Source organism: Barbus barbus (genome assembly GCF_936440315.1).
Source record: "Barbus barbus genome assembly, chromosome: 5".
Classification (NCBI taxonomy): Eukaryota; Metazoa; Chordata; class Actinopteri; order Cypriniformes; family Cyprinidae; genus Barbus; species Barbus barbus.
Genome location: NC_136733.1, coordinates 37,471,515 through 37,485,450, shown reverse-complemented (window position 1 = coordinate 37,485,450; position 13,936 = coordinate 37,471,515). Strand labels below are relative to the sequence as shown.

At 38.1% G+C, this 13,936-nt stretch overlaps 1 protein-coding gene across 1 annotated transcript in view; it reads left to right on the top strand.

Moving 5' to 3' along the window:
• Positions 1-13,936, top strand: part of LOC306869959 (rho guanine nucleotide exchange factor 28-like) — a 73,465-nt gene that overhangs the window by 50,966 nt on the left and 8,563 nt on the right. Inside the window, exons 18-34 of the mRNA XM_079416935.1 lie at positions 312-447; positions 682-737; positions 965-1,025; positions 1,168-1,300; positions 1,739-1,857; positions 1,977-2,117; positions 2,192-2,442; positions 3,128-3,253; positions 3,359-3,476; positions 3,577-3,828; positions 4,180-4,256; positions 4,748-4,926; positions 5,057-5,148; positions 5,573-5,755; positions 6,200-6,438; positions 7,896-7,943; positions 11,620-12,135. Of these exons, the coding sequence (XP_079273061.1) occupies positions 312-447; positions 682-737; positions 965-1,025; positions 1,168-1,300; positions 1,739-1,857; positions 1,977-2,117; positions 2,192-2,442; positions 3,128-3,253; positions 3,359-3,476; positions 3,577-3,828; positions 4,180-4,256; positions 4,748-4,926; positions 5,057-5,148; positions 5,573-5,755; positions 6,200-6,438; positions 7,896-7,943; positions 11,620-12,135 (2,727 nt within the window). The remainder of the gene's footprint in view (positions 1-311; positions 448-681; positions 738-964; positions 1,026-1,167; positions 1,301-1,738; positions 1,858-1,976; positions 2,118-2,191; positions 2,443-3,127; positions 3,254-3,358; positions 3,477-3,576; positions 3,829-4,179; positions 4,257-4,747; positions 4,927-5,056; positions 5,149-5,572; positions 5,756-6,199; positions 6,439-7,895; positions 7,944-11,619; positions 12,136-13,936) is intronic.

The window sequence follows — 13,936 nt, the reverse complement described above, 5'->3', positions numbered from 1 at the left end:
ATAAGAAATGTTACTTGCCTGGAAAAATGTGGATGGAAAAGAGATTGGGGGTAAAGACTGATTGTTAGACCCAAAAACAACCAGAGGTGTCACTTTTAATCATTAAACCTTCTTTTGGCTGTAACTGTTTTACCAGCAGCAAACTCTCCCATGGCCTTTTTTTTTTTTTTGCCACACAAGCATGTCAGACTTAGACTAGCTTAACAAAGCAGAAAACATGTAGTGATCAAAATATTGAGTTTAATGTGTAGTCATGGCAGATGGTGATGTGGACTGTCAGTGATCTGATGGCTTTCCATTGGTTCTTCAAGGGGAAAGGAAAAGAGAGAGAGACCAAAGACAAGCAGGTCAATGGACACCAGTTCACAGCAGGATCTGTCCTGGGGTCGACACTTTGTGAGATCTGCGGCAAGCCAGCTTCGGGGAAAGAGGTTCTCCACTGCACATGTGAGTTTGTTTAATTGGAAACAAATATTTGAAATAATAAAACGTCATTGTTTTAACTTTAAAAGATGAACCGTGTTTCTCGTAACACGGAGGTATGCAATGAGTCATTTCATTTTTATCGATTTTTGTTATTTGGAAGGTCTTGGTAGTCTGCCAGGTGTAATTTGATAGGTGTTTTTCTGTATTATATATTTATGTATTTCTTCGGATTTGTTTGTTTCTCTTGACTTCTAGACTGTGCAGTGAGTGTCCATAAGGGCTGTAAGGACTCATCTACGCCATGCCTGAAGGTGGACCGTGCTTGCGTTTACACAGTAGTTTTTTTCTCTTGAAGCACATCTAAGTCTGATAGATTGCCTAAGTTTAATATTCAAACCTAGATGTTTGGTTAGACACAAAGTACTGAGGCTCTGTGATGAGCCTCATTTTTACAAAACAGAACACTTGTAATCAGTGTAACAAATGAGGAAGTAATGTTAAGTTTAAAAAAACGATTTAATAATACTCTCTTTTACAGAAACCTCAAGACAAATATTCTGTTATGGCAGTGAAAAGCAGGACAGCCTCCCTCCCTCAGAGTGAGTTTTACCAGCTTTATAAAACATGTGAAGGAAAATCAACTCCCGCTGTCATCTCATTGAACTTCTTAAGAGAGGTTTTTTTTAGGCAGTTACACTTTTGTCTTGGTTTTGCTCTCACCTTTTTGTCTGTCACCTTTAGATTTTATAGTGCGTGAAAGTTCCTCCTCGTCCTCTCAGATCCCCACCTCTGCCTCTCTTCCTGTGATGACGCCTCGAGACTCTACTCCCCTTCCTTGTCCTCTGTCTAGAAGTGTGCCTGCTGTCACCGAAAGGTCCGAAACTCTTACTGTGTTGTAATATTCAACAAAAAATGTCTAGATAAATGAATTGTAAATGGTAATGGCCCATAAGCTATGATGTGCTCAATCTCAAATATACTACAAATCAACTCTGCAAATGAAACTCTGCAAAAAAAATTTTTTTTTTTGATACCGTTATATTTTATCAGTTAAAAGGTGCATTTGATCCAAAATTAACTGCTCCTTATTTATTTTCAATTTGACAGTTTTAGACATTAATATGGAAGTTTATGTAGTCTTAACACACTACAAAAAAAATTGAAGCTGACAAAATTGTATGATTTTATTTCCTCTGTAAATGGTGAATAATTGCTACTTTTTGACTAACTGTTTGGATAATCAGTGTATTTGTTGAGTGTTTTATGGTTCCTTAGTGTTCTAATGAACATTTATGACATTTTTTCCTGTCAGGCTTAGTGGTAGCCCAGAAGCAGATAGTGACGCCCCCCTGTGGCGGAACCACATCCAACCAGAGGAGCTGCTCCAGACCATGGAGTCATCAACATCCACCGATTCCTCCCTTATTGAAGGTAAAACAGCTGGACTTTTGATGTAGGAAATCACCAGTGAAATAACTGGTTTTCTTACTCCAACTCAACATGCATAAAACACAATAATTAACTCTTTTGTTTGTCCCACATTTCCATAGACTCTGTAGATTCGCCCCTACAGAATGAGCTGGTAATGAATGATGTGGATTTGGAGGCGGAGTCATGGAGCCTAGCGGTGGAGCCCCAGTTCTGTAAGATGCAAGAAAAACACACCATCAAGAGACAGGATGTCATTTACGGTCAGCTAAAACTCACTAAAAATGTTTTGTTCGAATAAGTTCTGTGCATCATTTGTTCTCTTGGTCTTTCTCAGAGTTCATGCAGACTGAGCTCCACCACGTACAGACGCTCATGATAATGGCGGAGGTCTTCAGGCGGGGAATGCGGGAGGAAGTCGGGCTGGATGTGGACACTATTGGTCGGATTTTCCCTTGCTTAGATGAGCTGATTCTCCTCCACCGTGACTTCCTGTCAGTGATGAGGGAACGGCGGCAAAGCTGCGTTCAGCCCAACAGCAGCAAGAACTACCTCATCCACCGTGTGGGTGACATTTTTCTGCAACAGGTACACAATTATAGTAGTTGTGTATATGTCTGTATGAGGACACCATTCAAATTCAGTGTCCTAATCAATTTAATTGTAAGTTATAACTTATTGTAAAATGTCACAGTTGAATTGATCAGTTTGCATTTGTTAATTTTAGTGCATTTATTAGCAATTAGCAATACATTTGCTACAATATTTGTTCATCTTTTTTAATGTTTGTTAATATAACTGTTTGAGCTTGTTAACTCAGGTGCTGAAATTAATATTAAATACTTTGGAATTTTTTATTGTTAGTTCATATTAAATAATGTAGGTAACTAATGTTAACAAGTGAAACCTAATTGCAAGGTGTTACCATTTAAGTAGTTGTTATGTCATAACCATGACTAAGCAATTCATCCATTTGGAAGGTTCATGAGAAAAGCTGCAATGCCCGTTTCATGAATGAATCATTTTTTGAGTCAAATATTTTTCAATGAATTAGTTGGGCCAGTTCACAAAACAGGTCTGGATAGCATTTCAAATACAACGACGTAGCTGACTACTTAATTATCCGAGTACGAAGCATCGTTGAAGAGATTAACTAGCATGTCACACTAACATAAAACTATGCCTGTAGCTCCAACCACACCTGTTATTGGTATCGGTATTATGTAAATATGTAGTAAAGTACATCATCGGTGTGTGTCTGTGTTCATCGTAGTTCTCCCAGGAGAATGCAGAGAAGATGAAGCAGGTGTATGGCGAGTTTTGCAGTCGTCACACAGAAGCAGTCAGCTACTTCAAAGAGCTTCAGCAGCAGAATAAGAGATTTCAGCTCTTTATTAAAGTGAGAGCCAAATTACTCGATGACTGTATCAGTCGTGTTTTAATGTATTATGGATGCTTTTGGCAGCACTGAATTTCAGTTAATCTGATCTTTTTGGTTCCACAGCAACAGAGTAGCAACTCGTTGGTAAAGAGGCGAGAAATCCCAGAATGCATTTTGTTAGTGACGCAGCGAATTACAAAGTATCCCGTCCTCCTGGAGAGAATGCTGCATTATACAGAGGGTATTTTTTCTCACCCACAGTACAAAATCACATCCAAACCCAAACATATACTGTACGTACACTTTCGTTTAGACTCGGTTTCTCTTGTTCTTTGTTTCAGAGGGCACAGAAGAGCATGCTGACCTGTCTCGTGCACTAGTTCTGATCCGAGAGCTGATCTCCGCTGTGGACCAGTGCGTGAATCAGTACGAGCAGAACCAGAAGCTGAGTGAAGTCCTGGGCCGCATGGAGAACAAGTGCTCGACTAAACTCAAGAGCGGTTACACCTTCCGCAAGCAGGACATCACCAGTGGCAGGGCTCTGCTGCAGCAGGGGCCGCTGCTCTGGAAGACAGCCACAGGAAGACTGAAAGGTGAGAAAATTAATTGGGTTACACTTTATTTTAAGGTGTCCTTGTTACGGTGTAATTATACATTTAAGTACTCAGAAATATTAATTAGCTACATGTACTTACTATATGGTGAGGGTTAGGATTAAGATTTGGCTTAGGGTTATTTGCATGTAATTATGCATAATTTATTGTTATTATAATAGTAAGTACATGTAACATGTAACAAGGGCAAGGAGTGTTAGCGAATTGTCACAATATATTACACAGTAGTCAATAGAAAGGACATATGAACAGCCATTTGTGCTTCATTCTTATGTAGCACGGTAGATGAAAGGTCTGGTTATATTTATTTGATTGTTCTGTCATCCACAGATGTTCTGGCTTTTTTGCTGTCTGATTCGTTGGTGTTCCTTCAGGAGAAAGATCAGAAATACATCTTTGCTGCTGTGGTTGGTTTTTGAGCTTACTATGCATTTTCATCTTCAGAAAGCATACATTACAGTTCAAAAGTTTGGGTTAATAATTTTTCAAATGTTTTTGGAAGTCGTATACTCAACAAGGCTGCATTTATTTGATTTTAAATAATGGTGTTCTATTGTAATATTTTTGAATATTTTCAGCAGCCATTACTCTTCAGTGTCACATGATCCTTCAGAAATCCTTCTAATATCCTTATTTACTCAAGAACCATTTCTTAGTATTATCAATGTTGAAATCGGTTGTGCTGCAAAAACCATTATATATAAAAAAAATATAAAAAAAATTATTATTTTTTTTTTTTTCAGGATTAAAAAGATTTTAAAGGCATTATAACTTAATGACCCCACACATTTGAGAAATAGTGTAATCATTCGTATGCTAGGAATGGCCTACATTTGATTTTTAGTTTTTTGAATAATAGTTTGTGTTTGTGCAATTAGTTGTTGTCTTACTTTCTCAGGACCAGAAGCCTCCAGTGATCTCTCTCCAGAAACTGATTGTGCGTGAGGTGGCCAATGAGGAGAGAGGCATGTTTCTGATCAGCGCGTCTTCAGCTGGGCCTGAGATGTATGAGGTGCACGCTGCTTCTAAAGATGAACGCAATGCCTGGATGAGACTCATCAGAGAGGCTGTGGAGAGGTGTGTAGTGATGAGGAATGGAACATGTCGTACTTGATTCTTACCTACAAGGGCAGCGGAGATGAAAGCAAGTGTGTGTGTGTGTGTGTGTATAAATGTACTAATTTTAAATTGCATTTGTTTTGCTTAGTTGTCCTGAAGAGGAGGATGAAACTACAAGCGAGTCAGAAGAGGAAAGAAGAGTCACGGAAGCAAAGGTCCAAAAGATCCACAGGCTACAAGGTACAACCAACCAGATATGCTGAACCAAAGGATAATAGTTTAATATCTGAAATTTTTATACAATTTATAATACCTAGAGATATCTATCCACTTGCACTCCCGTTCATCATGTGGATATGCAAGAAAATGACATTGATATAGCGATTAGCTAATGACACCTCAAGAATGCACACACTTCCTAACCTTTACTAAAATATATTTGGAGAGCTCTTATAGCATGAAGTGGACTTGTCAATGCATGCACTGACAGTATAATCAATTACTGATAAAATATCTAATAATGTAATGAAATACACAAGATTTGTATGTTGCTTTTAATATTTCATTAGAATACACAGTTAAATGGTGGTCAATGAGTGGTGCAGTTTCCTAAACTATTTTTTTTTTTTTTTTTTACATGACAACCAACCACCTCCTTTCACAGAGTCCTTATGTGGCTATGATCACCTCATCTGTGCCAATCTGGAGGAAAAGCTACACATCTATGCCGAGCTGTCAGTCATGGCAGGACGACGTGAGACAGGACCAGAGCTCAGACTGCTGGAACGACCCAGCACTGAAGACATCCCTCAGGCCGGAGTACTGCTCAGTGCTGCTCTTAAAGAGGGTGAGTGTCCACTGATAACAATAGTTGTTGTATAATAATAAATGTTTATTACCCACGAAATCAGCTTATTGGAATAATTTCTTTAGGATCATGGACACTGAAAACTTGAGTAATGACTGGTAAAAATGTAGCTTTGCCATCACAGGATTAATTTTACATATATTACATCAGAAAACAGTTATTTTAAATTGTAATATTTCACTATTAGTTTTTACTGTATTTTTGATCAAATAAATGCAGCCTTGGTGAGCATAAGGGACTTTTAAACATTAAAAATATTTTACCAACCCCTAAATTTTTGAACGGTAGTGCACGTACATATTTATAGACACAACATGCTTCAAGAGGCACTTTTGACAGTACTTTAACAATACTACCAGTTTGTGTGTACCGCAATACACATAACTGCATGCATAGTAATCCTGCTGTCTCTCTCCTTATTAGCGGAGAACCTGAAAGCAGCCCTCTCTTCTCACAGTGCTTCTACTGTCGCTGTCCCGTCTTGTCCAGAAGAGCAGACCCAACCCGAGCCTTGCTCTCCCTCCTCCCCTCTGCCCCCTGAGAACCAGAGTCCACTGATGGACACCCTCCAGAGGGATGAGGAAGAGTGGAGAGGAGAGGAAGGCTTAGAAACACAGGCCTTTAATCACAGCTCAGACGCTGATCACAATATACACCTAAAGGTAAATGCGTTCTCGTAAGCAGCACTTAAACAGCCATTATTTGCACACGGGATTACTACTAGAAGATGAATTGTGGTAGTAATATCACAGCATGATTACTAATAAAATATACTAATATGGGTAAGAAATATTTAATATTTTCCATTATTAGTGATTTAAATTACAGCCTTACCAAAAAGGCTGTGTTCAGCATGAGAGGTACAGTCGCCCTGCATAAATAATTCACATTCTTCTTCCACTATCACATCTCATTGCTAAGAATGAGCTTGAAATAAGAGGAGTCCATTTCACTGCCTCAAGGGTCCCGTTTCATTAAATATAAAAGCGAAGAATTAGGCTTTCATTTTCTTGGATCTCTTTTCTGCTGTCGATGCCGTCTTGCGGTGCGCTGCACAGTACGTCATGCCGATAAGGTTTTTAGTGCTGCTGACATGAGCACAAGGTCATGACAGGAGATTATCAATATTTAAAAGCTTATTTACATTTTATTGCTACAAAACAAAGGATTCTGGTTTTACTGGATGTTAAATAGATTTTATTTATTTCTTTTCGACATTCATTTTGGGGTTCAGTCAATCTAAGCTTTAGATTACCATTGATATTACGCTATATTTGTTTTCAGTTTAGTTACAGATTTTAGCTAAATTGATCCTGTTCTACATAAGCAATAACAGACATAGTTATGTGTCCACTAGGTGGTGCAGTAAACTTAATGTTCATAGGGACGGGACATAATCTGGTTTAAAGGGGGCAGACTTGTTTTGTGTTGATTTCAATACAAAAGAGTTTATTAAATGCAACTCTCTTAACATTTAGATTTCTACACTACGGTCCACAAACATCCAGACTGCAGTAAAGTGCGGTGATATTATTGATTGCTCTCTTAATATAAAAGTAATATTCAGTCCAACACAACTTTTAATTAATATAGTAAACTATCCAACTCAAGATAAGGTGAATGTATGGGCATTACAGCCATTAACTGGCATTTTTTCTTATCCTCGCACCTTGTGGGAAGTTATCAATACTGGTGTCTTAATGTGTCCCCCCACATTACTCAAGCATCCTGGAGTGAACACTTTGCCTTGCTGATTTATAAACCTACTTGGCTGGACGGCTGTTTCCTTTAACTCAGGTCACCGCCGTCTATTTCCTGTGCTGTCTGTTGACTTTGTTGATAAGTCAACAGATGCTGAAATTTTTTAATCATCTCTAGGAACCTGCTGAAGTAAACACAGCATTTGCAGTTTTGTAAAATGTGCTCAGAAAGCAGATGTCTTGACAAAAAATGTAAATGAAATATCTGTTGTTTGCAATAGAACAGAACATATTGCAATAGTTCACACAGCTATTCTGTTCTCTTTCCAGGAAGAGACATTATTTGGAGTAGACTCCTAGTTTTTATTTGGAGTTCTTTACTTTCTGTTGCTCATAGTTTGTTTGTTGTCCTAATGCAGGTGAGTCAGAGTGTGCAGAGCTTGACTCAGCTGCTATACAGTCTACAGGTGAGCTCATGTCACACAAACACATGTCACACAACTGAAAGAATAGTGGACAGGCCTTACGTCAGACACACAAACGCATGACATGACTCACTTCTAATAGCTCTGTCCAAGCCTTAAGTTTCATCGCCTAAACATGTTTGACCAACTATAAAACTCTTATATAACATGCTGTGGTTTGTATGTATAATAGGAGGATGTGGGATGTAGAAGTACAGTACCGATAGAAAGTCTTTATACCCCTTAATTTTTTTCCACATTTTGTTATGTTGCGTTATGTTAAACTGCTATAAATTACTTTTTTTCTCGTATAAATCTACACCCCACTCAACATAATGACAAAGCAACTTTGCAAATGTATTAAAAAGGAAACACTGATAAAATTACATTGCACAAGTCTTCATACCCTTTGCTTTGACACTTGAAATTTAGATCAGGAGCATTCTAGATTAATTGGATTGTCTTTGAGATGTTTCTATACTCCGACTGGAGTTAACCTGTGGCAAATTCAGGTGATTTGGACATGATTTGGAAAGGCACACACACCTGTCTATACAAAGTTTAACAGCTGAAATGGATGTCAGAGCAAAAACTAAGCCATGAGGTCAAAGGAATGGCCTGCAGAGCTGAGAGACAGGATCGTGTTGAGACAGATCTGGGGAAGACTACAAAAAAAAGGTTCACAGGAGCATTTGGTATCCATAATCCTTAATAGATGAAGTTTGAAACAATCAGGACTCTTCCTAGATCTAGCCTCCTGGCCAAACTGAGCAATCGAAGGAGAAGGGTCTTGGTTAGAGAGGTGATCAAGACAATGGTCACACTGGTTGAGCTCCATGATCTTATATGGAGATGGGAGAAACTTACAGAAGGACAAACATCACTGCGACTCTCCACCGATCTGGGCTTGATGGCAAAGTGACCAAACTCAAGCTTCTCCTCAGTAAAGATACATGAAACCATGATTGGAAGTTACAAAAATACCCCCAAATAACTCTCAGACTATGAAAAAAAAGATTCTCTGGTCTGATGAACCTTAATTCCTTATTCATGTCTGAGGGAAACCAAGCACCGCTTATCACCTGCATAGTACCATCCCAACAGTGAAGCATGGTGGCAGCAGCATCATGCAACGGGGGTGTTTTTCAGCGGCAGGGACTGGGGAAGACGGAAAAGCTGAATGCAGCCAAATACAGAGATATCCTTAATGAAAACCTGGTTCAGAGCACTCAGAACCTCAGACTGGGCTGAAAGTTCACCTTCCAACATGGCAATCACCCTACGCACATAGCCAAGACAATGCAGGAGTAGCTTAGGGAAGACTCTATGAACGTTCTCGAGTGGCCTAGCCAGAGCAGGGACTTGCAACCAATCAGACCTCTTTGGAGAAACCTATAAATGGCTGTCCACCGATGCTCCCCAGGCAAACTGACAGAGCTTGAGATGATCTAAAGAGAAGAATGGCAAAAAAAAAAACAAATGCAGATGTGCAAAGCTTGTTGCATCATACCCAAAAAGACCTGAGGCTTTAATTGTTGCCAAAGTACTTTTAAGTTTTGAGTTAAGGGTATGAAGACTTGTGCAATGTAATTTTTAATTTTGCTAATAAATTTGCAAAGTTGTGATAAATCCGGTTTTTGCTTTTTCATTATGGTGAGTAGGGTGTAGATTTATGTGGACAAAAAAGTAATTTAAAGCAGTTTAACATAACGCAACATAAAATGTGAAACAAATTAAGGGGTATGAAGACTTTCTATAGGCACTGTAAGTGGCACACCTGCAGAAGGCTCTCAGAAAAGATTGAACTTCTTTTTGAATTGCTATTTAAAAAAAATTGCGCTTCAAAAACAGTTTATACAAAATTGCTACACATGGACTGCAGCTACTACAAGAATGTACACTACTGTTCAAATGTTTGGGGTCAGGCTTTTATAAAAGATGCATTAAATTGATAAGTTTTTTGATATGATCACAGTTTTCACAGTCACCTTTCTCTGAGCAGAAATCTGAACCTGAGCGTAGTTGTTTAAGAGACTCAGACTATTTTTATATGATATTTAGTTACTGTCTTCTACCTATGCAGGACAGCATTGTAGTCTTTATGTAACAGTTTGTTAGAAACGTATATTTTTAGCAACATGTTTGAGTTATGACTGTTATTTGTGTTATATAATAAAGTGTGAAAGTAATTCTTCAGTGTCTTCAAGTATTGTTAACCACAGACCTTATTTTACTTAAAATCAAAAACTTCTATGATAAAACCCATTAGATATACCAGAGGGAGCCATACATGGAAAAATGCTAATTTTCCTCAGGTAATTTAGCTCCATTTAACAAGTCACTAGAGACAGCATGAGAAGATGCAATTTATGCATAGGACTTGTGTAAGTTGAGACACATACTGTACACGACCATTTAAAAGTTTGGGCTTGGTATGATTATTTTAATGTTTTTAAAAAGTAAGTCTCTTATGCTCCATTTTATCAAAAATACAGTGAAAAAGAGTAATATGAAATATCATGACAATTTAAAATAGCTGTTTTCTATTTGAATAATTAAAAAAAAAAAAATATATATATATATATATATATAATCTATTCCTGTGATGCAAAGCTGATTTGGTGTTCTAGAAGCATTTGTTATTATCAATGTTGAAAACCGCTTAATATTTTCAGGGAAACGGTGATCATCTTGATTCAGGATTCTATGATGCATGAAAAGTTCAATAAACAGCATTTATTCAAAATAGAAATCGTTTTGCCTCTTTTACCGTCTGTTCTGATTAATTTATTGCAACATTGCAGAATCAAATGATTAAAACCTTACTAATCCCAAACTGTTGAATGGTACTGTACTTGTGGCTGATGAGGATGGTTTAGTCAAGACTCACTAGTGTTAGCTATTTCAGGGAATAAGTGTCATTGTTATTCACCTTTACTTTAATGAATTAGTTCACTTCCAGAATAAAAAAATTCCTGATAATTTACTTACCCCCATATCATCCAAGATGTTCATGTCTTTCCTCCTTCAGTTGAGAAGAAATTAAAGTTTTGCGGAAAACATTCCAGGATTTTTCTCCAAATAGTGGACTTCAGTTGTAGCCAACGGGTTGAAGGTCCAAATTGCAGTTTCAATTTAGCTTCAAAGGGCTCTACACGAACCCAGCCAAGGAATAAGGGTCTTATCTAGCAAAACAATCAGTCATTTTCTAAAAAAAAATATATATATAATATAATAATAATAATACAATAATACAAATAAAAATAATTTGTGTACTTTGAACCACAAATGCTAGTCTTGCACTGTAATTGTGTATGTATTGTGTAATCACGTTGAAAAGGTCATGTAGGTGGAAGTACTGACCCAGTGTTTGCAAAGCGAGCATGCAAAGAAAGTCAAACACCCATTACAAAAAAGTTAAAACAACCATGTCAGATGAAAATGAGATTTTGAAACGAAGTACACAGACAAAGAACTAACCATGGGTGACCTTTCCAACTTGATTACTCAATGCTTGAAGTTGAGTGAAGACCTAGTGCAAAAAAACACAAAAACCTTAATTTATTTTCACCTGAAGAAAGATATGAACATCTTGGATGAAATGGGGGCGATTATATTATCAGGAAATTTTTTTTGGAAGTGAACTAATTCTTTAAACACCCTTGTTTTTTGTAAATAGGCCGCAGTTACCATCCAAGACAGTTGCTATGAAGTCCAGAGGCTCCTCCTCCTCCTGTTACCAAGCCCCTCTCCTCACCCACACTCCCGCCCATTGCCCATCACTCGCAGCAACCAGACCCTGCAGGAGCAGGAGCGCCAGCGGGAGGTGGAGCGCCGGCGAGAGGAGCTGGCGGACGTGACCCGTCTCCGGGGCACCCTGGTACGAGAGCGGCAGCAGTGGGAACGGGAGTGCCAGGTGCGACAGCTTCAACAGTCTGAGCTGGAGTCATCACTGGAGCAGAGGGAGCTGGTGTGCCACCTAGAGGAGCGGAGGCTGCAGAGCGAACGACAGGAGCTCCAAGAGCAGCTGCAGGAGTACCAGCAAAGTCTGGAGAGGCTCCGGGAAGGCCAGAGGAGTGTGGAAAAGGAGAAGGAGCAGCTGGATGATCAGCGGAGGCTGCTGGAGAGTTTGAGGCAGGGCTGCCAGCAGAACCTGCCAGCTATGGTCATACCACTGGATGGACAGCAGACACAGGTGATGATCAGTGAGTGGATGTGAATGTGTGGGATTCAGTGGTGGTCTGTGTGATGTGGAAATTAAAGTCACCATGAAATCTGAACTGGCAATTCTTACAATGTATGGAATATTACCGTGTCTATTATAAATAATTTATCAGTATACAGCATTTTATTTTTTAAAAAAGGTGTCTAATTACTAGACACATTTCAATCCCTCCCCTCCTGCAATATGTCACTCACATGAAACCATCAAAGCAAAGCTTGTCAAGTCGTGTGACGTTGAGCACTTCGGGTCTAAGTCTCCACTTTGTTTCAATTGAGACTAAAATTGAAAATTCAGTTGAGAATCTCAACAGCCATTTATGAGCACTATTTATTTATAACACACCTTTAAGCTAACCTTTTAAATACTCTGACACTTGGTCAAGTGACATTTAGCTTTTAAGGTAAAGGTTAGGGTCATGATACACACCATATTTGTTTGTTAGTACTGTTTGTTGTTCGCTTTTGGGATCACATAGAGCGTTTGAATCTGGAAACATCAGTGTGTGACGTCAAACTTAAGCAGATTAGCAAACAACAACAATCCAATCAATTACCGATAGACAAAATCAAATCTTGCCCTACATTTTTTTTCTTTGTTCAAGAAGCCTACCTCACAGAAGGGAAGAAAAAATGATTGCAATTTCCATTTCATCCTGACTTTTAACATTGCTCAAACCTGCTCATCCTACATAGTAACAATGAAAGATTGTTACAGGTTTCATTTTTGTTGATAAATGCTTCATTACATAGATGGCAGGTACCTGGGGTTGAAGCATAAAATGACATGTTACTTGCTTGTGCTTTGGCACTTCTCTTATGAACAGATGAATCTGATGGTTTGCGGTTGTGTTTGCCTGTGAAAAATGCAAGGTGGAATGAAAGAAACTTGAAATTTTCCATCATATTCAAACATCAATTATTTTTGTAGGCTTTAATGACTTTGGGTGGGACAAGAATGTGATTTTGGTCAGATTTTTGTATTTACTGGCTGAATAGTAGTATTTTGTTCATTTGAACTAAAACTGAAACAACAAAATTTCCTTTGTAGTGTACTGTAGCTTTAACAATGATCATTTTTTGAACACCAGCCAACCACTTAATGGAAAATGAATGGATCAAATCATGCAGTGCAATCTATGGTTTTTAGAAACAACCTCTAATGAATGCATTAGTTAAAATTGCTCATTTATCTGTAAGGAGTCAGTTCTCCTTTTGCCTTTTCAGCCATGTTTTTGAAAGGAAATAGTTTTCTTTTGCATATTCATTTTCTAATTGGTGTAAATCAGAGAAGACTTTTGGCTGTCAGCCTTCTCTGGCTCTCGTACAATGATTTGAACTTGCTTAGACTACAACAACTATTTAAAAATACATATTTATGCATTTGAGTTACAGTGCCTTGCGAAAGTATTCATACCCCTTAATTTTTATTTTTTTCCCCCACATTTTATGTTGCTACCTTATTTTAAACTGCTTTAAATGACTTTTTTCCACATCAATCTACACTCCATACACTATAATGGTAAAGCAAAAAAAAAAAGCTTTTTAACATCTTTTCAAATTTATTAAAAATAAAAAACTTAAATGATTCCATTGCATAAGTACTCATACCCTTATCTGGGACAGTTGGAATTTAGCTCAGGAGCATTCATATTGCTTGTAGTTGTTACTAGACTTTGAGTGAAGGTAACCTGTGGCAAATTCAATTGGTATGATTTGGAAAGACACACGTCTTAATAAAAGGTCCAACAGCTGATAATGCATATCAGAGCAAA